The sequence below is a fragment of the Heterodontus francisci genome, chromosome 17 (genome assembly GCF_036365525.1).
Source record: "Heterodontus francisci isolate sHetFra1 chromosome 17, sHetFra1.hap1, whole genome shotgun sequence".
NCBI lineage: Eukaryota > Metazoa > Chordata > Chondrichthyes > Heterodontiformes > Heterodontidae > Heterodontus > Heterodontus francisci.
Genome location: NC_090387.1, coordinates 69,604,413 through 69,630,624, shown reverse-complemented (window position 1 = coordinate 69,630,624; position 26,212 = coordinate 69,604,413). Strand labels below are relative to the sequence as shown.

Sequence of the window (26,212 nt, the reverse complement as noted above, 5' to 3'; positions counted from 1 at the left end):
ATAAACGGTTACAACAGGCCATTCGACCCATCGTGTCTGTGCTGGTTCTCCAATTAATCCCACACTCCTCTTTCCCCACAACCCTGCGAATGTTTTTCTTCTTGGTCGGGGATTGGGATACAGGCATGTTGACATTGAGTTTGACATGAGCTGAAGTTCACATACATCTAAACACTCAAAGGTTGCACTCCATTCTGCCGCCTTCCCGGCAGTCGCTATGTCCTGGAATACAGAGGCCTGGGCCGGCCTTGTGTGTAAATGTCACCTTCCATCATGTACCGGTGTGGTGTTGAGAGAGAGAGCGCCGCTTGCTTGCTTCCTCTGACAAGCGGCACTTGTGCACTCGGCGAGGCTGTGGCAGTGCAGAATGTGCGCCTTGGAGCTGCCTGTGTGGAACCTGCTCCAACGCTAGTGGTCATTATCATTGACGTCAATAGGGAGACGCAGATGTGGGGCTCGGATTTCCGCAAAGCAGCAAGAGCGAGTAAACAGAGAGAGAGAGAGAGCTCTGCAGAGAGAGATCCCAATTCATGGGACTGTCGTAGCTGAGCAGTTTAAGCAAATCACAGTCATGGCTGGAAGGAGCACGGGTTGAACCTTCCCCTGAAGCTGTCTGCTTTGTAACTATCGGGAGCCCCTCTCACTGAATGTAAAAGCAGAGAAACATAGTGAGCTGCTGGGGGGGAAAGAGGGACCCGAGAGCCGCAAGTCCTCAGCACCGCAGTGCAGGTAAGTTGGGCTCTGACTTTAACATGCACTGATGTTCCTACCACACTGCTGCTGTTTTCACATGGGCAGCTTCTCCTTAGCTCTGTTTAAAGTTGCAGTTATCTACCAGAAGCGAGCCTGTTTTGCTGTCTTTCTGTGCTAATATTGTAGTATTTACGCTCCGGTTCAAATTTCTGGAATGCATTCAGTATAAAAAAAATTTTTAAAGTTAGTTTCTTTAAAGGAGGGGGCGTCGGCGCTGAGCTTAATGACGGAGCAGGTCTAAAGTAACTAGCTGCTTGGATTTAAATCCATGACATTGACCTGAAAATGACAAATAGATCCTGAAGATAAAGCAGAAGACGGGGAGGGAGGGGAGGGATTTAGACTTGTCATGGGGCAGCACAAACACAAGGCATCTTCACATTTGCTGCGTTCTCTTTAGATCCTGGGAAGGTGAGCCTCCTGTTCTCTGCCCACCACATATACCTTCACGAATGATCAGAAACGTTTCTGCTGCGTGTGTTGTGCGAGCAGAATAAAAACAAACATGGCAGGGCTAAGACACTGCTACGACGGTAAGATCGCCGGCCTTTACGATCTGGATAAGACTTTAGGGAAGGGACACTACGCCGTGGTGAAATTAGCCCGACATGTCTTTACCGGGGAGAAAGTTGCCGTCAAAGTCATCGACAAGACCAAACTGGACAAGTCCGCTACTGGCCATCTGCTGCAAGAGGTGAGGTGCATGAAGCTGGTGCAGCACCCAAACGTGGTGAGGCTGTACGAGGTGATCGACACTCAGACCAAACTCTATCTCATTCTGGAACTTGGCGATGGCGGGGACATGTTCGACTACATCATGAACCACGAGAAGGGTCTCTCCGAGGACCAGGCGAAGATCTACTTCGCCCAGATTGTGCACGCCATCTCCTACTGCCACAAGTTGCATGTGGTGCACCGGGACCTGAAGCCGGAGAACGTGGTGTTCTTCAAGGAGCAAGGAGTGGTCAAGCTGACCGACTTTGGCTTTAGTAACCGATTCCAGCCCGGGAAGATGCTGACCACCAGCTGTGGCTCGCTGGCTTATTCAGCACCTGAGATCTTACTGGGAGATGAATATGATGCACCTGCAGTGGGTGAGTAAACAAACAGAACTGGCATTGCTGAGATTTGTTGATGGCGCCCATTTCAAATACATCTCTTGGATATACTATAAAATTGCATTTGTTTCGGAAATGTGTTTTAAATCCATTTAGAAAATTGTGCAGACGCAGCAGCGTTTGCCTGAAACCCAATGCAAACGGTTAGCTATGAATATACAAACGTAGCACCTGCTGGGTAGCAATATGCAAACTGTGTGCCTGTCAGTCAATTGCTTATGGTTACTCTGTAAAGCAGGCTGCTTAATCTAGCTACACAAGAGATAAAGTGGAGTAACCGAACCCAGATTGGCTCCGTGAGTTGTCCATGAGCAGCATTCCTTTTGTAGCGGGGAAATGACACACACACAGGAATGTAGAAATATGAATGGGAAGCCTCTGTGAATCAGAATCAGGTTTAACCAATTCAGATTGTATCCTTTGTTAGTATAATTGGAATTTGAAAAATTCTAAACTGCTAGGAATTCATTCTATGTGGGTTGATTGACATTGTACTGAAAAGTAAAGGAGTTTTGTGTCTCCTGATCAATATTTGATGTCGCTTTTTTCAACCAAACTTACAAGCTCCAGTCATCACATTTAAAGGGACACCATCTTCTTGAAATAGTGTTTAACAAAACTTCTTTGCTTCATTTTACAGTCACGTGACTGTAAGTTGCACCACTTTAGCGTGCAGTTCACATGATAGTAACATCAGTATTCTGTCTTCTTCCCCCGCCCCGCCCCGCAACCCCCCACCCCCTTACAAATAGCCAACTTTGTACAGTTTCACAAAGTGACAGCAAACAATTTGACATACATGCTCCAGTTACAATGGGTTCATTAACGAAAGAGCTTTGTGAAATGTATGTGTAACCCAACTGTGCTTTGTGTATAAGTAGCACTTTGGGGACAAATGGAGAGAATGCTGGATGATTCCTCTTCACCATTTTCTTGCCCCTAATATCTAAGCATCTTTAATGATAGCCTTCAAGATTTTGACTGGTGGCCGTTGATACTGAGACTTAGCATAGAAGCATACAGCTCAGAAGGAGGTCATTTGGCACATCATTCCCGTGCCAGAAAGAGCTATCCAATTATTCCCACTCTCTGCTTTTTTCCCATTTAGCAGATCATTAGATTTCCTATTAAAATACTGTAAATGGACTGGCCAGCTGCAGTAAGGTAATAAGCAATGTAAATGATATGGTAGTATTTCCCTATGCATCATAATTTATTCACAGTAATGGATAAGGGTACACTATCGCACTGTACTTAAGGGGATAATCTGACTAGGAATTTTCCCATTTGAATGTTCTATTACTATGTATTTAATAATAGCACAATTAATTATAAATGGCAAGAGTGAAATTTTTTGTATAAAGTGCATGTCAAAAACAAATGATATAGAGTGACTTGCTGCAGCTGGAAGTTGCAATTTTCCTTTAGTACTGAGCAGCACTATCCATGCTTTCATGTATTGCATTCAAAAAGTGCAAAGCTATCTCTGCCTTGACGCTAATGGACAATGTTCATGCAGAAAGGCCATTGTGTCAAACAGTCAAAGTAACACTGGTGCATTTGGGAATATTTTGGGCATACCTCTCTGAGGCTGGGAATAAGATGCATTGGAACAAAGTAGAGCAGGAAGCTTTACTCTGCACCTGACCATCCTACACCTGTCCCTGGGAATACTGAATTTTCAGTGCCAGAAATAGGAAAGTGTACCCTGTCACAGCTTGAACATCCCATAATTTGAGCAGAAAATCTACCAAAAAAGCCAAAGTTAAGAACAAAGTTGATGAATTGCCCATCTGTCTGCCTGTGTTCTTGATATCCTTCTTGTGAAGAGAGTACGAGCCCAACATCCTATGATTCTATATGCCGGGCTTCAGCCGTTTAAATGCTCCTGGCTAGCTGACTCATTTCTTGGAAAGTTCATCATTTTCAATTAGTTTTCTGTAAGGTTGTTGCTTGATTGTAATAAATGATTCGGAAATCTTAAAACATGGGTATGCGTGTGAATATATACAAGGTTATATTTCTGATGAGCTATGCGTGTGAACTTCTTAACTGAGGGTCATTAAATGGAAGCAGGATGTCATACAAGAAGACTTTGTTCCCACCCACAGATTTGGGATATGCATCGCAGGAGTCTTTAGGATGAATGTCATTCCTTTTTGGTATTATTGTGCTCCAGTTGGCTTGAACCAGCATTAACGTTATAACATAAAATAATTGAGAAATAATTTATTGGAAATTGTTTATGTACAGCAATTATAAGGTTCTCAATTGTCTAAACAGAAAATGCTGGAAATACTCAGCAGATTTGGCAGCACCTGTGCAGGCAAAAACAGAGTTAACGTTTCAGGTCAATGACCTTTTGCCAGAATATCAGCCATCAACCTGAAATGTTAACTCTGTTTCTCTCTCCACAGATCCTGCCTGGCCTGCTGAGGATTTTCAGCTTTTTCTGTTCTTATTTCAGAATTTCCAGCATCTGTTGTATTTTGCTTTTTTGTTCTTAATTGTCAACAAGTTTAAAAGCTGGATCATTACCATTTAAGTGAATATGTGATCAGGCATTAAGGTTCCTTCATTTTTGCACACAGTCAGAAGAGATTATGCTGAAATGTCAGTGAATGTTACCTGCAGCAGGTTCTTGGGTGTTTACCATCAACCTGAGCTCAGCTGGTTCAGCAGTAGGGGAGGGGTTGAGGGAGGTTTAACGCAAGCTCGTAATAAAACAGTCTGCCAACACTGTCCCACTGTCTCATGGAGACACATTAAGCAAATGTTTCCTTGTTGAACTGAAGACTTTGTGACCCTGAGCAGTGGCTGTTGAATTTCACTATGCCTCCTGCTGTAGCTGTACAGCATGTATGCTTGGCTTGTATTTTTCCCTCTCCTTTTAGTTTTGAACTCCAGTTTATGGATGTATAAACACAGCCTTGAGCTCGCTACTACCCGCATCCTAACTCGCACCAAGTCCTGCTCACCCATCACCCCTGTGCTCGCTGACCTACATTGGCTCTCGGTCCACCAACACCTCAAATTTAAAATTCTCATCCTTCTGTTCAAATCCCTCTATGGCCTTGCCCCTCTCTATCTCTGTAACCTCTTACAACCCTCCAGTTCTGGCCTCTTGTGCATCTCCAACTACCTTCATCCCACCATTGGTGGCTGTGCCTTAAGCTGTCTGGACCCTAAGCTCTGGTATTCCCTCCATAAACCTTTCCACCACTCCCTGCTGCTTTAAGAAGTTCCTTTATACCTAAGTCTTTGATGAGGCTTTTGGTTCACAGTCCTAATGCCTCCTTCTTTGAATTGATGTCAATTTTCTTTGTCTGATTATGCTCCTGTCAAGTGCCTTGTGACATTTTACTATGTTAAGGGTACTACTTAAATGCTAGTTATTGGTGTTGTATGAAGTGATCTGAGACAGAGCAGCATTGTTTTGCAGGCTTATGCTGTATTTGCATGGAAACAGCTCACCTAGAACTCAGACCCATTTCTTTCTCAAACGAGAGACAGTTATATAATGAACAAGCTGGGCTGGACCCAGATTGTAGCAAGGCCTAATTTGCAATAGCTGAAAGTCTCTGTCCTCTTTCTCTGATACATGGGAACGTTACAGCGCAATTACGTTCTAAACCTACATCAATGGGATTTCCTTCTCTATACTATGCTGAAGTGCTTCCCATCTCTGTTCATCTCTGCCAAGCCAACTTATCAGTGATCAGATGCAGTTTTGAATTCCGTAAGACAAACAGCTGAAACTCATTATTGATTTTTTTTTTTTGTCCCAAAAGAATTGCCTTTGTCCTATTCCTCCAGCTTAGAAATGATCTGGCTATTATAGACGTAAAGTTTTGACATTTCCCATCTTCCATATTCGATTTTGGTTTGTCTCAATGCACCTTGAAATTGTAGTTTCTCTGTTTTATTTTTCCTTAGATGTAGATGAGGTGGAAACATGAAGGTCAGCATTAATTCTCAGCTATGATAAACCATTGTTGATGTGTATTTGAAAGGAGACCTTCAAGCACATGACATGTTAAAAAGCACCAGCACACCAAAAGTTCGCCTCTGATTTCTCCCATGCCCTGATCTCTTCCTGATCTCAGCTAGCCTACTATGGGAGGCCAGAGTTCTCCATAGGAGGGAAATTCAAGTCAGAAATATAGAGATATTCTCAAACTTTGGTTGCTCATCTTCCCAGTGATTCATTTCAGTGTCAGCCTAAATTGAATAGCTGCAATTCCTTTGTCACACAGTGTGACTTACTAGGTAAGGGAGCAAAGAACCCTTAAAAGATCAAATGTTATCCTGATTTCTTCCACTACAGGTAACTCTGTTATGCCACAACAACAGTTTAAGTGGACAGCTTTACTGTTGTAGTCAATGATGCAGGTAGAGCGGCCCTCAGTGTAATGTGGTGCCCAGCTGGGCTTCAGAATGAGTAAGTGCTACTTGTTAACATTGTTGATGACTTCTTCTGTTATTTTATAGTACTGAAAAATACAAGAAAGTATCTGGTCTGTGCTGAATTGGTTGCTTTAAGCCAAGGTGGCAAAGGGGTGATGTAATTGGACCCTATTATTTCTGGGCAAGTGAGGGGGGAAAATAAGTCAGGGCTCTTTCCCTTGATCACTATCCAGTGAACCAGCTATAGAAAGTAAACATTGAATGAGAACCAAATTGGGTTCTGTTGCCAAAGGCTGACAAGTCAAACAATTAGTGTTCTGGCTCACCTATTGAGGTAGTGCAAAGTACTGGCAACTGGACTCCGGTGACAATGAGCTCTTTCATGAAAGGTTAGTGGAGGTGGATTCAATCATGGCTTTCAAAATGGAATTGGATAAGCACCTGAAGGGAAAATGTTTGCAGGGCTATGGGGAAAGGGCAGGGTCATAGAGTTATACAGCACAGAAGCAGGCCCTTCGGCCCATCGTGTCGATGCCAGCCATCAAGCACCTAACTATTCTAATCCCATTTTCCAGCACTTGGCCCATAGCCTTGTATGCTATGAAGTTTCAAGTGCTCATCTAAATATTTCTTAAATGTTGTGTGGGTTCCTGCCTCTACCACCTCTTCAGGCAGTGCGTTCCAGATTCCAACCATCCTCTGGGTGAAAAAATGCTTCCTCAAATCCCTCTAAACCTCCTGCCCCTTACCTTAAATCTATGCCCCCTGGTTATTGACTCCTCCGCTAAGGGGAAAAGTTTCTTCCTGTCTCACCTATCAATTCCCCTCATAATTTTGTATACCTCAATCATGTCCCCCCTCAGCCTTCTCTGCTCTAAGGAAAACAACCCTAGCCTTTTCAGTCTCTTTTCATAGCTGAAATGCTCCAGCCCAGGAACATCCTGGTGAATCTCCAGTGCAATCACATCCTTCCTGTAGTGTGGTGCCCAGAACTGTACACAGTACTCCAGCTGTGGCCTAACTAGCGTTTTATACAGCTAGGGGAATGGGACTAGTTAATTACTCTTGCAGAGCCAGTACAGGCTTAATGGACTGAATGGCCTCCTTCTATGCTTTAACCATTCTATGATTCTATAGGAGCAGGGAAATGACATTCAGTTCCAATTCCTAATTCAAGCTGGGGATGGATTGCAAGTCTGCTGCTATCGTTACACTTGGCCTATTTTGAAGCGTTCAATAGGTGAGGCTTTTTTGAGGAATTTGACTATCTCAATATCTTTTCCCTTTAGGTTAGTGATATGAAAATTGCAATAGCTTGATTATAGGGACTGATGCTCGGTATCACTGGGTGTTTCTTCTTTTCACAATTTCGTTGGACCTCATTTCACTAAATTTCCATATCACTCTTTTCTAGTGAGTGTGAGTTTACACTTTGGAATAAATTGACACTAAGCTGCAAATCTTGTTCTTAGTCCATACGAGTGGCTGGTGTGGGAGATGGAGAATGTCTCACTGGTGCTACTACAAGGATAGTGATGAATAACATTATGGGTCAGAGGTGTGGCAGACATTTTCTTTATCCAGCTGTGTTATTCTGGACCTGGGAAACTTTGATCTGATGTTTAATGCACAAAGTCTTATGATCACCAAATTACATTTTGGAATCAGTGTTCCACTGAGCTGAATGACCCTTATTGCTCTTTTATGCGGATGGACATTAATGGTTGTTAAGTGTATATCGGTCAAGCTCTGACTGATGAAGCATTACTTTGATAGTGGGGGGGGGGGGCGGGGGAGAGAAAGAACTTGTTAAATATTTATCTACAGCCCTACTATGGCAGTTGAGGCATTTCTACGCTTGCCTGAGGAACACAAACTTTGGTTTGGGGTTTTGGCAGTTGTGAGCATTTCAATTCATTGACTTGCAGATATGTGGAGGCTGCAAGTTGCTGGTTTGCTCAGTTGCTGGTTGGGTTTGATTGACCCCTGATACAATGCTTGTACAGAAAGTGCTAAATATATTCAAACAGATGTCATTTTTAACTACTGGCGGAACTAAGACATTATCCATCTGGCTTATTCTCTTATCTATGTTTAACCACATTTTATTTTTAACAATTTCCGTTTTGGTTCATGATGCATTTCCAGAGCTTTGGTATCTGAGAACATTGGCATACTTGAAGCTACAGTGCCCCATAGGGTGTAAAATGATCTCCTGCTGTTGATACACAAGGGTGGGAAGGATGTTCTGCATTCAGGATAAGGTGAACCAATAAAGCCACGATGTCATATTGCTGGGAAGCTTAATATTCACTGTTGCGTTCATCAAATTATGTGCAATAATTCATCATTATACTTGTCAGAAATGATCAACTATTCCAATGGAGTGGGTAATGACTTGTGACATTACAGATCTTGATCTTGGTACCAGAGACAGAGTGATGAATGTTCTGAGGTATCCAAAGATAAACCCTACAGTCTGGTGTGACTGGATTCTTTTCTGGCTTACTGCTTCTTCAAACATTTCTCACTTGACATTGTGTTCTTTAGATGTTTTACATTAGTGAAAAATGTTCTGATGTTAGGAACAATAAGATTGCTATCTTTCAGCATGCACTGTCATAGCCCTAGAGAAGTTGTTTGTACTTGGAAATGTCTAAACAAGAAGCTGCCAAACTTTTTTAAAAAAAGGGTATATTGCAGCGAATAAATTTTTTGATTCCTCTCTTTCTAGGCTTCTTAGGGCCAACTACTTCTTTTGCAAAGGGGTGTTGAACAGTTTAGGCAGCAGGCTTCCCCATAACTCCTTGTCCTTTCCAGTTGATTAATCTCCAGGGTGAGACCAGTACTCCTTACGCTGTCACCAGCAGCATGATACTCGTAAACTGAGCTGCTTGGAGTTTCCTGGGTGAGAAAATTCAACATAGAGGAAGCAGAAAAAAGAGGGAAATCAACAGGATAAATATTAAAGCATCATTTGACACAGTCTGTGGCATTTCACGTCTTGAGCACCACACACCACTGTCCACCTACAACAGTCCCATAAAATCTGTAAATATTCAACTCAAAACACTGGATCCTAACAATCACCTTACAGCAGGAAGGAGTTTGTGTTTAGTGTCAATATAGTCGGAGAACAACCAAGTGTGTGGAAGGGGTTTTCGAAGTGTTAGGTGGATGATATGCTGAGCATTTCATAACATTGATTGTAATCAGTAAGGGCTGGGCAAACGTATGAAATGTGGCTTTGCAAGCAAATTTTAAAAATATATATAAGCATTATCTGCATTGAACAATAACCTTGTAATGTCTGGATCATATCTCTCTCACTCACGAGATCTAAATAAGTGCAGACGATTCACGGTAGTGAAGGACGATCGGAAGCAGACGATTATTCTACTTCTGCCACTATCCTCTTCATTTACTGATTTTTTGATTTGTGAAAGGTGGGTGCAGGGAACATCATTGCACTGACCTTCCAGGTATAGGTAGGTCAAATTCTATATCCAGCTTAGCTGGATGATGCTCAGTGTCATGTGCACAGTGCACAAACATGGATGCTTTGAGCTATGTGATGGGTCTGCTTCACACCCATTCCTATCGACCTGTTTGTTTTTCTTACCTGCTGCAGGTTTTGGTGTGCCCAACGGATGCTGTGGCTACTTTCAAAATAGGCAAAGCAGCATCTGTAAAGACGTCGAGGCTTATCTGCAATAATCCCTTTCCTCTGACATTTGGAAGCTGTCCAGCAGAATTACTGCAGTCATGCAGGCTTTTGTCTAGCATTCCAAAATAAGATTAAGGGGAAGGGAACTAATGTAAAATTTATTGAGCATGAGGTTTCAGTGTGAGGCTGTTTTGTACACTAGGTGATAGTTAACTAAATTTTAGTTGCCTGAAAAATCTCCCATAGTTTCTCTAACTGCTGCATTTAATTTCTCAACTTCTCTATTATTAACTTTGCACCATTTCCAGCCTTGAGCCCTGCATGTTTGTATAATTGAGGTTTGTAGTATTTGTGCACAGTTCCAATGCTTGACTTGAACATCATAGGCAGGAATCCATTATATTGACATTTTCTGTGGTTAGTAAGTGGTGGTTAATGTAAGTCAGTGGACTCCACCCTTTTGCTTGCTTTGACTCCTTACCTTGCAGCTTTAACAAAACAAGTCGAGGGGGAGTAAAAAAAGTTAATGAATGCTCTTAATGGCACAACTTTAACAAAATACCAGCTGAGAGTACATAAGCCATAATTTTGCCTTTTCATGTTGTAGCATTGTTTTGGCATCATACTCATTTGGATTCCAAAAGACATGACCTGAATTAAATCTCACAAGGTCCACATCTGGTTCAATTGAAGTGGCTGTGAGGGAATTGGGTTGTGGGACATTCTACTGGCATCAAAGGTTCTCCTCCCCTCACTTGGAATCCAATACCATTGTCTGAATTTTGCACTCTGGACAGGGCTTATTATTAGGGAGCCAAGATTTAGTCTCTCTCTGGGTTTTGGATCCCTTGTTCTACTTCTAGGATTTTTGGACCATATTGAGACATTCTCCCAGTCCCACTTCATTCTGCTGAAACGAGAACTGTTAGATGCTACGAACAAATGTCAGGTAAAGTTTTTTTTCTTTGAGAAGAAAGAAGCAGAAAATTGACATCGGCTTCTTGCACCATAGCATACAGCTTCTGCTTAGTGACTTAGGTTGAATGAGATTAGAGGTGCATTTCTTTACTTGAAGCCTAGTTCAGTCAGTGACACTAGACCAAAAAGCACTCGTGCGAACTGTCTGAGCAATCCTCAAACTCCTGATTTTCACTGTCCCTGTTTGCCCCACTACCATTTGTTTCAGGCGATTAAGGTGACACCCAGTGATGACAACTTTGAGCTTATGTTGTGGTTTGGAGGGTGAAATTTACCTGAACAGCTGTTCAAAAGTGGCCATTTTGTTTTGCAGTCATCTGTAAAATGTGAGTCAGTTTGACAAACTTGCATTAGTTGCTTTGATCCAGTCAGACATTCCAACTGTTGGTGTAACTCAGATCAGTCATTCTTCTGGCGCCAGTTGTCCCACAACTTTAAACCGTGCTGGATCTCTGACCTCCGTATGCCCCTGTGTACATATGTAATTCCACGCCACCACTTGGATGTGTATCTGATTATGGGCACTTCCTGCTAAACAGGTTAAGTACAACATAGCAGGCGGTCAAAAAACTGCTACGTAGGGTGCTGCATCTTGCCACCCGCAGCCTGACAATCCCTCAAATTAGTCTCCAATGGCTGTGGCCTGGACAGCTGGAAGCTGGGATGTCTGGCGAGCTGTCTTAAGTTCGTTGTGTCTCATATGAGTTTAGTTGGATATGAGATAGCATTCAGCTGTCTTTAGTTACTGCTTTGGATTGAGCCTTGTTAATCTGTACCCTCCTTTCTGTGCACCCGATCTACTAATATATTTCACACATGAAGGTTGGTGTTCTGAGTTTATATTTTAAGTATAACTTTTTTTTCAAGAGTTTTCTCAAAAGAACAAATTTTGAATTGTCTTGACAGGAACAGAATAAGCAATTTATTTCTCTTGATGAATTTCATTGTTTAACACCATAAGGCCATGCTGACCTCTATTTGCGATAGTAGAACTTGATGCTGATGTGGGAGTTGTGGACACTGAATGTGTATCGGCATTATCCTGTGGGAGGAAATAAGTTGGAGTGAGATGAGAGCTCACTGCCACTTCCCACCTCCTGGGCCTCCCTTCTCTCCTGAAAGTGGTGATTCCCAGTAGGATATACCTCCAAGGGCAGGGGTGCCCTCCACTACCTCACCCAGTTGGTCTCATTCACACATGAGCTTTGGCGGCAGCCTTGGCTCAGTGGTAGCACTCGTGCCTTTAGGTTGGAAGGATGTGGTATCAAGGTCCACTCCGGAGACTTGAACACTTAATCTCGGCGGGAATTGCTGGTTAGCAATCAGCTTGCTTAGTACCTGTTTTCCTCCCTACTGAACAGGGGTTCTGAGGCCATTCATATTTTCCCCATTGTTGCTGAGCTGAGATCAGATTAAAGCTCTTTACTTCTCCTGGTGGATATGTTGTAATGGGCATCTTCCAAAAGTGCTATCATTGATATGATTCTGTTTGAACTCAACAGGTGGCTTGATGTTCCTGTGTCATCCCATCTCACTAATATCAATGGAGGTAGATGGAACCATACAGTCTAATACAAAGGAGCCCCTCACAAATATGACTTCTGTGACTCTTGCCACAATCCCGTGTATGTTTTTTATAACAAAGCTCTAGAGTCCAATAAAGCTCTGTCTATTTATAATTTGTGTTACTGCCAGCTTTTACTTGTATAATGAACAATCTGCTCATGACATAGGCCCTTATTGTAGCTCCAATCCTTACTACAGCTGTCCCTGACATGCTGCTCTGTGGTAGTTTAACCAGTTTGGTCACGTTTCCCTGGTTGTGACAGAGGGGTCTTTGTAATATTATCGACCACATGTTCTCTCACACGGGTCAGCTTCGGTGTCCTGCTGATTGTTTGGTAAATGCTCCTTTTGTCAAATCAAGGTCACAAGTATCGATTGGTGTTGAACTCTTGTTTTTCCTCTTGTGAATCAACAACGTTGTAGCATTTTGTATAGATGAGTGATATCTCCCTATGTGTCACAATTAGCTGCTCTCTTGCTGCCAGTCAGACCAGTTACAGCAGTGACAAAATATTGTAAAATATCCCCTTATATGTCACACTGTTATGCAAAAAGCATGGGCTGTAATGGAAGATAAGCTGCATTTTTTATTCATTCACAGGATGTGGGCATCACTGGCAAGGTCAGCATTTACTCTCCTCTCCTAACTGGCCTTAAGAAGGTGGCAGTGAGCCGCCTTCTTGAACCACTGCAGTCTATGTGGTGAAAGTACTCCCAAAGTATTGTTACTTAGGGAGTTCAAGGACTTTGACTCAGCAACGATGAAGGAATGGCAATATATTTCTAAGTCAGGATGGTGTGTAACTTGGCAGTGATGATGTCCCCATGCGTCTTGTCTTTGTTATTCTAGCTGCTAGAGGTCACGGATTTAGGAGGTGAAGTCAAAGAAGCTTTGGCAAGTTGCTGTAGTGCATCTTGTAGATGGTACACACTGCAGCCATTATGTACCAGTAGGGGAGGGAGTGACTGTGGCATCCCATCCACCACTGTAAACAATCGAGATCTGCTTTGTCCTGGATGGTGTTGAACTTCTTGCGTGTTCTTGGAGCTGCTTTCATCCAGGCAAGTGGAGAATATACCACCACATTCCTGACTTGTGTTTTGTAGATGGTGCAAAGGCTTTGGGAAGTCAGGAGATGAGCCACTTTCCACAGAATACCCAGCCTCTGATCAGCTCTTGTAGCCACAGTTGCAAGGTGTTTGGCCCAGTTAAGTTTCTGGTCATTGGTAGCCAACAAGATATTGGTGGTGGAGGATTCAACACTGAATGTGAATGGGAGGTGTTTAGACTTTCCCTTGTTGTTTTATGTAGTATCTTTCACTTCCTCAGGAGATCCAAAAACATTTTGCAGCCAGTTAAGTACTTTTTGAAATGTAGCCACGGTTATAATGTAGAAAACATGGCAACCAATTTGTGCACAGCAAACTCCCACAAACAGCAATGAAATAAATGACCAGATAATCTGTTTTTGGTGGTTCTGGTTGAGGGATAGATATTGGCCAGGACACTGGGGGGACTGCTCTGCCCTTCATCACCAAGTGCCAAGTGATGTTTTGCGTCCACCTTCGGTTTAGCGCCTCATGAATGGCAACACCGCCAACAGAGTAGCATGTCCTCAGTACTGCACTAAAATCCCAGCCTAGATTATCTGCTCAAGTCTCTGGAGTGGGACTTGAACACATTCTTCTGACTCAAAGGCGAGAGTGCTACTACTGAGCCAAGGCTAACATTAATGAATCTATAATGGAGTAGTGAAAAAAGTGGCAAACTCTGGGTGTGAGAGATATATATATATACACACACAAATGAATGTAACTCCTTCCAGGACTGTAGCGTGCTATTGGGTTTGAATGACAGCAAACCCCTTTGCTGCCTTGTAATGCACCATCTTTTTAATAATTGAGGCCCATATTGCAGACCACCAGCTTGCTTTCCAAGTACCCAGGCTCTAGCTCCAAACTATCTTGAAGTTGACTTTTCATTTTATTTTTAAGTGTTCCTTGCAAGAAATCATTAGATAATACAAATTATATATCTTTGTATCCACAGGATGACAATCTTGGTTTTAGTCTAGTATGCATTTAAATTGACTCTAAAATTAGTGGCTTTATCGTGCATTATCTGTGAGCTCATCTGTGTTGAATTTGTTCCATCTCTGTATTATTTATATCTTTGGCAGCAGAAAGCCTGTCTTGGTAATATTGCTAATGACTGTGCATGTTACACAATACTGATGAACATTATAAGTTTTAACTTCTAAATACGAGCTGCAGGAAGCAGTAGATTCATGTCTGTGTGTGTGGAATTAGGAAGTGCTCGGGATGGAGTTGAATGTTTCTGTACACTTGATCCCCAGGCAAATGTGGCTTTTGGGTGAGGCCTGAATGAACAGGAGACTGGGATCATCTTACTGTAGCAACCTGATGCTAATCCCCTGCTTGGTAACCCAAACTATCTCCATTATACTCCTTTGTTGAAATTTGTGGGAGTCTCTGTGTTACTCTGAGCTGCTGCAATCAGAGCAAAAATGCTTTGACAGCATTCACACTTGACCATTTAGTGCATATTGGTTCCATATTAGCACGTGTGAACCTGTCAGAGATTGGTCTAGCAGGTGTGATGGTTAGCCACTGCTGGGAGAGTGAGCATGGCAGTGAGAGACATGCATCATCAGCTCCACACAGCCAGGCCTCTGCCTTTGGAGAGAATCAGTTGTTGTATTGCAAACAAATCCCAATCAATGCACATGTAATTGGTCGAATCCATTGTTAAAACATATGCTTCCATCAGAATTGTATGTGGTTTAGGACTATCACCTGCCTGATGTTTCTTTTTAGATGTCCAGCTGTTGAGTGGGCTAGCCAGAAATTCCTAATGTAAGCTTGCAATCAAAAGTTTATTTCTTCAAACAGGAGTTCTTACTGCATAATTAATTTTATCAGAGCAAAATGAAAATCAAGACTGTGATCATGCCCACCTATCCTGGCACTGCCCTGCTTCCTGTCCCGTTTTGGATGTTGCAGAACATGCGGCTCCCAGTGCCCAGCTGCTCCACCGAAAGCAGCAAATGTTAACAGCAGGCAGGTCGAGCCAGCGTGAAAGGTCAAAACGTGTGATTCCCAACCTCAACCTTGGAACTATTAAGGAAGCAAGGGCCTCCATTAAAAGAATGAAAGAAAGGCTTGCATTTATAGAGTGTCTTTCACAACCTCAGGACATCCCAAAGTGTTTGACGGCCGATTAAGTAGGTTTGAAGCGTGGTCACTTTTGTAATATAGGAAACACAGCAGCCAATTTTCACACAGCAAAGACCCACAAACAGCAATGAAGTAATGACCAGATAAACTGTTTTATTGATGATTGTTCAGGGATAAATAATGGCCAGGACACCAGGAGAACTGTTGTTGTTCTTCTTGGGAAATTTATGTCCACCTGAGAGGGCAGTCTTGGTTTAACATCTGAAAAACATCTGTCTTAGTACTGTGCTGGAGTGCCAGCCTAGATTGTGTGCTCAAGTCTCTGGAGTTGGAGAGCTCGTCATTTTGAGGAGTAGAAAATAGAAAATTTCTATTACTTTTAAATTAGATACAGGCCCATTTTTTTTCTAAGAAATACTTGAGGCTACATGAGGCCTATGTGGCAGAGTGCTCCTTTAATGGGATGCTATTCTAGAAGCTTAAGCTTGGGTTGTGTAAATGTTTATCCAAAACCCACTATACAGAATATCTAAACATTTTGCTTGAATATGTGAGGATTTCAGAAGACAAAGTAACATTGGGTTTACAATATATCACGCTGTTTCAGACCAGTAGCGTGAAGTGAATTCTACAATATGGCAAATAAAGAACAATTGTGCAGTCTTCTGAAAGTCATGAGTATCAATTTACTTTCTAGCCTCCAGACCTTGCCCCACTGACAATGCAACAGTTGTCCTTGGATGATATTCAGAAATCGCTGGGAGGTGGTGGCTGGTTAGATGGTCACACTGGTTCATGCTGCATCTGAAAAACTGTCTTCTGGTGGTTCTCGGCACCTTCTGAGACTGCAGCACCAGGTTCCCTTTGGTTGCCTTGTTATAAGGTAAATACAGCAAAGGTGTTCTCTACAAAGTTATTCACCTTTCTGAAATTATTACTTGTTATATCCCTTTGAATTCCTTCCCTTTCTTGGGACTCTATGTCAAGCTGGTGTGAAGGTAAAAGTTGCTTGCAGTCTCTCCTATTGTTGCTCAGTAACTGCTTATTCTCTGCTGGTCCTTGCCAATAATTCTCCATCAACTAATATAAAGCAGGTTAACTTGACAGCCATCTAGTTGCTGCTTGTGGGATCTTCTTGTGTACAAAATGATTGACATGTTTGCTCCCATAGCAACAATCACTGGATTTGAATGTTTCACTGCACGTGAAAAAGTTTGAAATGCTTCTAGGATGTGATGAGACACTACATAGACTTTCTGTCTTTGTTTTTTCAGTCAGCAACCTATGACAGAGACTGCTGTGATCGGACCAGGATCTAGTTGTCTGTGTGTGGACAGTGGGCAAGCTCTGACACAGCACATTACCTTAGATTTATGTAGTGCCTTTTGTGACATCCCCAAAGTGCTCTACAGTAAATGAAGCACCTTTGCAGTGCAGGCACTGACTTAATGTAGGAAATGCCGCAGCCAATTTGTGCACGGCAAGATCCCTACAAACAGCGCTGAGATAATGAATAGAAAATGGGGGCTAAGTTGGATAGCCCCAAAAACCAGTGCGGAGGTCATGATGCCTGATTAACCTGCGCCCATTGATTGCAATGCTGGCAGCACGCCAACTTCATGCTGCCTGCTCTTTGGAATGATCTCTGCATCCAGCCAACGCTAACTGTACTGTTCATTGGCTGGATGCATCAGTGGGGGCTAATACCATGAGTGGCTATCACCACTTAAAGCTAACCTGCACCTCTTAAAGGGGCAATGCATTGTGGCTGGAGCAGGCGCTGGGAGTCATGATTGAAGAGAATCTAATCTGGGAAAGAGTGAGGAATGGTGCAACAGAGGAGACAGTGGGCTCCAAGCTTTTCAGATGCTGTACTTAAGGTCTTGGTGGAGGTTGTGAAAAGGAGGAGAGATGTCCTGTAAGCACAGGGGGGGTCAAGAGGCCCTCCAGACATTTGGTCACAAGGCAATGGGAGCAGATTAATACCAGGAGGCAAGTCCCAAAGACCTGGATGCAATGTCACAACAGGTTCCATGACCTCGCAAAAATGACCAAGATCAGTGAATACATCTTCAAATGCTATATCCTACCAACTGCACCAGTAGCCTCAGCCACAACTCAATTCACCACACCCCCATCACTTACCCACCAACAATCCCCATCAATCAGAACTCAGATTCACATGCTTCACCTCACCCCCTCACACTTTGCACTGTTGCAAGCCTCACTCTCACAGCTTGCACACACTGCCAGGTATTCAACCATGATGGGCATATCAGCCATACAGATTGCCAAACACACTCACTGACACACTTTTCTTTCTCTTGCCCTCTCTCTCGCAGCACAAGGTGGTGCACAAGCAGAGACAGTAGGAACTAAATGGGGGGGGTGGGTGGGGAACAAGTGTGCCTACATGTCCTAAACCCCTTGGCTGGCCACTATTGGGACAACTATTGTTGAGGCTGTGGCCAGTGGCAAGCCTGAAACCACCAAAAATGACCATTTCCTCATACTTAATCCTCCTTCTCGCATCCCACTTCCCCCTCATCCCACACTTTCTGCTGATCTACAAGCTGCTGATGGTGTAAAAATCCACTTCGTATTCCCCACCCCCACCCCATCCCCAACGCAAACTTATCCTTGTACCATTCTCCTTTCAGATACCCAAGAGGTGTAACCTGACCGAGCAGTGGAGGAATACCATAGATTTGAGGCAGGCTCTGCACATGGTGAACCACCAGGCACAAGTGGGGTGCAGCTGGGGCAGGGGATAAGGGTATTGCAGGTGCCAGCTCGCCAGAGGGCAAGGTCGCACGCGGGCTCTGCTGCCGAGGACACATGAGAATTTTGACGAGGCGGTCTACAGAAGAACACTGATGGGTGTGCACAACAAAATGCTTGGTGCATTGGCAGGCTTGTCAGTCAATGTCAAGGGTACATGGAGGAGTCCAGCACCAGTTTAACACAGAGGTTTGTGCCGGGCTTGGAGCCCATCCTTTCCAACGTGGAAGTGGTGGCCAACTCCTTTTGTACACTTGTGGATGCAACAATGATACAGCATCTGGTCAATGTCACAGCTTCCTTCACAGCACAAACAGCAGCCACCCAGAGTCTGGGTACCGCAGTGAAAGCTCAGCCTGCTGCCATCATGGCAGTGGATACCAGTGTTCAAAGGGACTTGCAGGGTGTCACAGCAGTTCAGCAATCTGTCCTCCAACAGATTACTAAAATTGCTGAGGTGCCACAGAGGGGGCAGTGACTGTGGCTCCATGGAGCACAAACCTGCTGTCCTCTCTGAAGAAGACATCATTCATCCTCCCACCACTGCCACTCCACCAGCGCCCTTGCTATTGTTTGTCAGACAGCTAGCCCAGACTGCTGTCGCCCGTGCTGAGATGGTGGAGTCCAAAGCCGGGCCCTCTAGGCCCAGAGCTGTTCAAGAACGTCTAAGGCCATCTGCAGCCTCCCCCACTGAAACAGCAGCTTTCCACCAGCCATGTTGCAGCCACTGGGGTAGCACTGCATAGGGGCACTAGGACAAGAAAAAGTACATGGAAGACGGGCATTAAGGGAATGCACAAGGATGATTAGTTGACTTTTGTGGAAGGTAAGGTGTGGCCTTGTTAGTGAATGGGGAATTGGGGTTACGGATACTGGTACCATGTTTGGATGAGTTCTTCACGGATAGCCTGGGTAGGAAGGAGCTGTCTCGGTTGCCTTGTCCCTTCCTCTTTCTCCTCCTCCTGCTCCTCAGCTGCTCACTGTATAGCTGGTGGCAAGGGCTGTGCCTTCATGAAAGTGCTGCATACAGCAGATCACCATGAATCTTAACACCCAAACTATTGTGTACTGCAGGGCTCCTCCAGAGCAGAAGCTTTGTTTCAGCGTGCCAGTGGTGGTCTCTATCACGTTTTGTGTGGCAGCATGGCTTTCATTGTATGCATGCTGCCAATGTATGCCTGGATTGCACACATCAGCCATTTTGTCAACAGATAGTCCTCATCAGCCAATGGCCACCCTCTGGTTTGTCATGGTGGCTTAAATGCAGATGGCACAGCCGACTGCCACAGGATGAAAGCATCATGATTGCTGCCAGGATACTGTGCATTGACCTGCATGATGCGCTGCATATGGTCAGACACTAGCTGGACATTGAGGGACTGGAATCTCTTTCAGTTGCAGCACATTGTAGAGTTGACATGCTGTGCCTGTAAAATGATGGGTGTGTAGTCAATGGCAGCCTGCACCATGGTGAAGCCTGTAATTGTCACAAAGCTGTGTGCTCATTGCTTCTGCTTGTCTCTGGCAAGAGAGAATGAAATGTATTTAGTTCTGTTTGAGTAGAGAGCCTCAGTGACCTACCTTGCACAACAATGGATGGCAAACTGAGATGTTGCAAATATCTCTAGAAGGAACCAGACACACAAATGTTCATCACCACAGTCACCTTCACAGCCACTGGCAATGCTATCCTCGCCCTGCTGTGAGGTTGCAGTTGTGACTGCAGGAGGTGGCAGCTTTCAATGAAGATGTCCTTACTGAAGTGCAGACATCTCACAAACTCTTCCTCACTAAGGTTCAGGTAGGAGAATTACTCCCTGAACAACCTGGTGGATATGGCCTCCTGCTGAGATCCCTTCCCTCCTTCCTCCTCTTCCTGCCCCCTCTTCTAGCAGTTTGTCCTCCTCTGCGTGGCCTCAGTTCATTCTCCCAGCCATGTTGTATTCCAAGAGAAATGTTTACCAGTGCCACATGTCTGAAAGCATCTGGTTTGTGTAGAAGAGAGGTAAGTTGGCATAGTGGTAATGTTGCTGGACTAGTAATCCAGAGGCCCAGGCTAATAGCTTGGATGTCAGTTCAAATCCCACCATTGCAGCTGGTGGAATTTAAATTCAATTAATTAATACAAATTTGGAATTGAAAGTTTGTCTCATTAATGGTGCCATGAAACTATCATTGATTATAATAAAAACCCATCTGGTTCACTAATGGAAGGAAATTTGTCGTCCTTACCTGGTCTGGCCTACATGTGACTCCACAGCAATGTGGTTGACTCTTAACTGCCCTCTGAAATGGCCTAGCAAGCCACTCAGTTGTTGAGGGCAGTTAGGAATGGACAACAAAAAGCTGGCCTTGCTAGTGATACCCACATCCCATGAAAGAACAAAAAAAAGACAGCAAAAAATCCTTCAGCTGCTGCCACACCACTTTTGCAACACAGAAAACACCAAACACTTGTGGAATCGTAGCAACAGTCAGAAGAAATCAACTAGGAACTGACCTGTAAATAGTTGATGATACCTTTAAATAGCTCTGGTTGGGGGGGGGGGGGGAGGGAATTCTTCCTGCTGCTGACTGTGTGTTCAGCTGTACGATGTTAAGAGAGGGCATTGGCTGGAGCTTTAGCTGCAAAATGGCAACACTGACAGCAAATCAGTGTTGCACACTCACTCACATCATGATCTAGCTGCTCTGCATACTTCCTGCGGAGCTTACGCTAACTCTTGCACCAATATGGGGTCTGGCATGCTTTGACCCACAAGTATGTGCACGCCTTGCATGCCATTTTGGAGGGTCTTTAAAGGCAGTTGTGGCACAGATGCGAATAAGCCCAATTTCGTGCAGAATGTGTTTTTATTGATGTTAGTTGAGTGATAAATATTGGCCAGGACACCTGAAGAGCTTCCCTGCTCCTCTTCACAATAGTACTATGGGATCTTTTACATCTACCTAAGAGGGAAGACAAAGCCTCGGTTTAATGTCTCATTCAAAACACCACCTACACTCACTTGTTACTGCACTGGAGTGTCAGCCTAGATTAGGTGCTCAAATCTCTATACTGGGTCTTGAATCCACAGCCTTTTGACTCAGAAATCAGAGTGCTATCCAATTGAGCCATGTCCTGGATTTAACCCAATTAGATTTCTCCACTTCCAGAATACATTCCCTACCTTATTTGCATAAACTCCTTTGCATCTTTTAATCAAAACAGAAAGGGATAAACCAACTGACAGGCCTTTGTGATGACCAATTGCCAACAGATGCTGGAGTCTTTCAAATAAAAGGAAATTGCAAAACTATTCAAATTAAGCATGAAAGTGCATGCATGTCTCCTTGCATTACATTAGTTACATTTATGATCTTTCCAGGTTTTTAAGGCCCTTGTACCATTGATGTATAAGCATCTCTATTGTGCTTGGCCCTCATGTGCTTTTATAGTATTAGCCTGATGGGTCTCTGTAAAAGTCAATAACTTAATCGTACGGATGGCCTTTTACAGTGACTTACATCTCAGTAATTACAGCTGCACATCTGAGAGATTTTATTAGTGTTTGTACACAAAGCACTCGAGCTGTTTTTCCCCTTTGTGAAGAACAGGGTTTGAAACACAGAGGCAGTGATGCACGAAATTAATTTCTTATGCAACACTAGCTATATCTATATAGGGGTTCAGTTAGCACTTCTTGAGTTTAAAAGGACAACTTTTTCCTGCATTGTTATTTGTGTCTAATTTAAGTAATGCTTGTTTGTATTCCATTATTGTCACATCCTAGCAACTAACAGAAAAGCAGGTTAGCCACTAGAACATATTCAACATGTTGGACTAGCCTCGGTGCACACTGGGGTCTTGTCTGTACTTGTATAATGCATTTGTTGGTTTATTTTCACTCTTGTTTTGTTGTCCCTGTTTCTCAATTACCCTTTCCAGCTCGGGTTGCATTCTTCTTGATTCTGTTTTGTAACTCTGGGCAGTTTTCACATAACCTGTGAGGAGATTTTTTTTTTAAAGCAGCGAGTTGTTATGATCTGGAATGCACAGACTGAAAGGGGGATTCTATAGTAACTTTCAAAAGGGAATTGGATAAATACTTGAAGAGAAAACAATTGCAGGGCTGTGAGGAAAGAGCAGTGGTGTGGAACTAATTGGGTGACCGTTCCTAAGAGCTGCCACATGGCCTCCTTCTGTGTTGTAACGATCTATGGTTCTATAGGCCCTGGGCCGTCATGTCCATACACACAGACTATCACTGTTTTGATGTCTGTATTAGTGGCTCCCCAACCCCGGCCACCACCATTGTGAACTCTTATTCTTCATTCTGGCTGTGTTAGAGATTTCTGATTGAGTAACCATGAGGGTAAAAATTGAAATTATTACCCAATGAGGTAAGTTTTTTTTTTTTTAGACCATCTTTAAGCAAAGGTTACCATAGTGTTGCTCCAGAATTCAGACTGTGAGCAGAGTTGCGAATTTTAACCTCTAAGCTGAAGCTGTCTTTATCCTGGCCTGTTCTTTTAAGGTCACTGCTCAGGTATATCCTGCAGTTATTTGGTGAGGAAAGTTTCTGTAGGTTGGAAACTGCCTGTAAATGCCTGGCTCGGGGAGGGATGGGTTCACTATATCAAAAACCAGGAGGAAATGTTGGGTTTCCTTTATTCAAAAAAAAATGTTTTGTATCTGAGGTTTATTGGAAAAGGTAATGATTATTTACCCAGTGACATATAAAGTGACATTCTGGGTAATGAGCCCTTTTAGGCCCTTAATAGGAAAACAAAATTAACGCATAGCAGTGTAGCTTTAACTTTCCTGTTAACTTTAAAGTCTTGTGGCACAGAGCCCAGCTGCCCTTTGTCTCATTGTACTTTCCGAAGTCCATCAATCCTTGACAAACCCAGTGTCGAAAGTACGATAAGTTCCTGATGTGTGGCAACGGAAATCATCTGTCATTCAGAATCTTTGCACAAATGTCCTGTTGAATTAAGGCCTGGTTACTATCCAATCTCTATTTTTATGACTAAGTGTGACTTTTTTTTTCTTGCCTGACTTGCTCTAGAAATGGTCTTGAAAGCCTTGCCGTCCTGGAGCAATCCATTATCGACTGACTCAAAATGCTGAAATAATTTGTTTAGTCGAGACATCAGAGGAATCAAAGTTATTCAGTCAGCTTTAGATTGTGATTTAGTTTTAATCTTTCAACTGGTGAGCATTGACTTGGATGCAGTGGCTTCTATAATAAGAACTGTCCTGTACAAGCCACAACATTACTGAGAAAGTTGCAGTGGCTTTGTTGTCCTCGTGACACATTGCAAGACTATTGGCTGTTATCATAACTCCTTGTTCTCCCCAGAAAGGAATTGGGAGATACCAGAATGACTGAAATGTCTGGGTTTTTTTGGGTGGTGGTGTGGGGAGTGGTTGTTGAGAAATAAGAGGGCAACAGTTGACTGATCACTCAACAGTATAAAAGTGGCAATGATCATGCATCTGCGAACAGATTGTCTCAGAAAAATGTGCCAGTCTGGAGAAATATTTTGAGATGCTAGCTAAATCATGCAAAATGGCTCTCCACAGCCTAGAGGGTAAGTGCAACAACCAGTGTGCAACTGAACCATGTACATGAAGTCCCAGGTTTTGAGCCCTGGTCGGTACAGAGCTGGTGCTCCCAACAAGCATGTTTTGCAATTGGTCTCAGCCCTGTGACTGGGGGAGGAGAAAATAAGTCGGCGAACCTGCTGTGCCCGAACACAATCCAGTAACTTTAGCTGAAACATGAGTGTGCTTGAAAAGAAAGAAAAATATGCATGTATATGATACCTTTCATAACCTCAGGATGTCCCAAAGCACTTTACAGTCAATGAAGTACTTTTAAGATGTAATTACTGTTGTAATGTAGGAAACGTGGTGGCCAATTTATGTACAGCAAGCTCCCACAAACCACAAAGTGGTAATGCCCAGATTATCTGTTAGTGATGTTTGTTGAGGGATGAATATTGGCCAGGACACCAGTGAAAACTCACCTCCTCTTCTTTGCATAGTGTCCAGTGGGAACTTTTATGTCCACCTGAGAGTGCAGACTTGTTTTAATGTCTCATCCGAAAGACAGCATCTCCAATCGTGCAGCACTCCCTTAGTCTGGCACTGGAGTATCAACTTGGATTTTGTGTTCAAGTCTCTGGAATGGGTCTTGAGCGCACAATGCTTTGACTCGAAGAGGTGAAAGTGCTGCCTGTTGAGCCACATCTGACATCAGCTGAGAATAGGATTGGGCTCTGTGATTAAATATCCAGCCTAGGCCCACAGAATGATCACAGTATGTGGAACTTGTACCCCAGGAGCAGACACTGCTTTCAGCAAGGTCAGGGGAGGAGAAGAATTATTTTAAGATGTGTTTTGCTTTGCAGTCCATGGTATGTATAGTTATACAAGACTATCGACAGAGCAAATGCTGCCTTTGGATCCTAGTGAGCATGCTATATGTGCTATACCTTAGAGAACTGGTTTTCTCATTAATTTACATACTGCTATTTACTGAGTTTGGGATGTTATTCAGACATGTAATGGGGCTGTGAAGTATAAAGCCAGAGGTCTTTGTTGGTGGAAGTCTTCATTTACTGCAGGATTGGAGATTTTGAGAGTCAATAGAGCTAGCCCAGCAAAAGAATGCTGACAGAAAAAAAATGCCCTGTTCCTTCAGTCTTTCCACCCTTTGATAAGCTGTCCAGATCTGCAGCAGGAGTTTTCACTCCTCTAAGATTCTACTGAAATGAAGTCAGATCTGATATAAATGTGAGCAAAAATAGAAAGTGGGTTCTGGTTAAATTAAATTCTTATGCTGGAGTTTATTGACAACTGCTTTGATAAATTCTGATTCTGTCTTTTTGCTGATAATTAAATTAGACAGTCAGTGCATCAGGGAGCTGTTCTGGCTCATATCCTTTGTGTAGAACCTCTCTCCTGAGCTATTCTAATCTACATAATAATCAACCAGGTGATGTACTTATCAGGATGATGTTCTTTATAATATAATCTGTTGACAATATTAGCAATAAGGTGGTGGTGGTGGGGGGTGGGAGAGAAGGGTCTGCCCATATTGCAAATATTTGTGTTTAATACTGTGTAAGTTCATCCGAGTTGACTGGTACGATTGAGGAGGCAATGGATAGAAATTTAACATGGTTCCTGTGCAAGTAAAGTATTAACAATAGCATGAAAAGAAGCTGTGCACTAGAATTTAAATATGTAGATTGGTACAGGAAAAATAAACATCTACCGCCCTTCAAAGTATTACCAGTGCTACTTCTGAACTTTGTATTCATTCCTTGCACTTTTCAGATGTAAGTTTTAACAAGCTATGTTATGTAGTAACATCTACCACATAGAACGACAAGAGCAACAGGTGCATGGGAGCACTCTCACCTCTACTTCCCCTCCAACTCTCTCTCAATTCTCACAATCCTAACTTAGACATCTATCCTTCATCATTACTGGGTTGAAATCCTAGAACTCCCTACTTAACAGCATTGTGGGAGCGCCCTCACCACATCTGCTGCAGTGGTTCAAGAAGACAGTCTTGAGGGTAACTTAAGTGTTAGGCAATAAACGCCGGCCTTGCCAGTGTCAGTCATAAATCCCAAGAATTAATTTTTAAAATGTTTTAAGTCTACTGCTTTCTATCCAAGCCCCATAAATGGTGTCCCACTATTGACTCAAAAGATGATTGAAAGAAGCAACTAATCAGCCTTGACT

General features: G+C 43.2%; 1 protein-coding gene across 1 annotated transcript in view; it reads left to right on the top strand.

Moving 5' to 3' along the window:
* The first annotated feature begins 416 nt into the window (after positions 1-416).
* snrkb (SNF related kinase b) overlaps positions 417-26,212 on the top strand; it is a 128,100-nt gene continuing 102,304 nt past the window's right edge. Inside the window, exons 1-2 of the mRNA XM_068049611.1 lie at positions 417-729; positions 1,154-1,847. Of these exons, the coding sequence (XP_067905712.1) occupies positions 1,259-1,847 (589 nt within the window). The 5' untranslated portion in view covers positions 417-729; positions 1,154-1,258. The remainder of the gene's footprint in view (positions 730-1,153; positions 1,848-26,212) is intronic.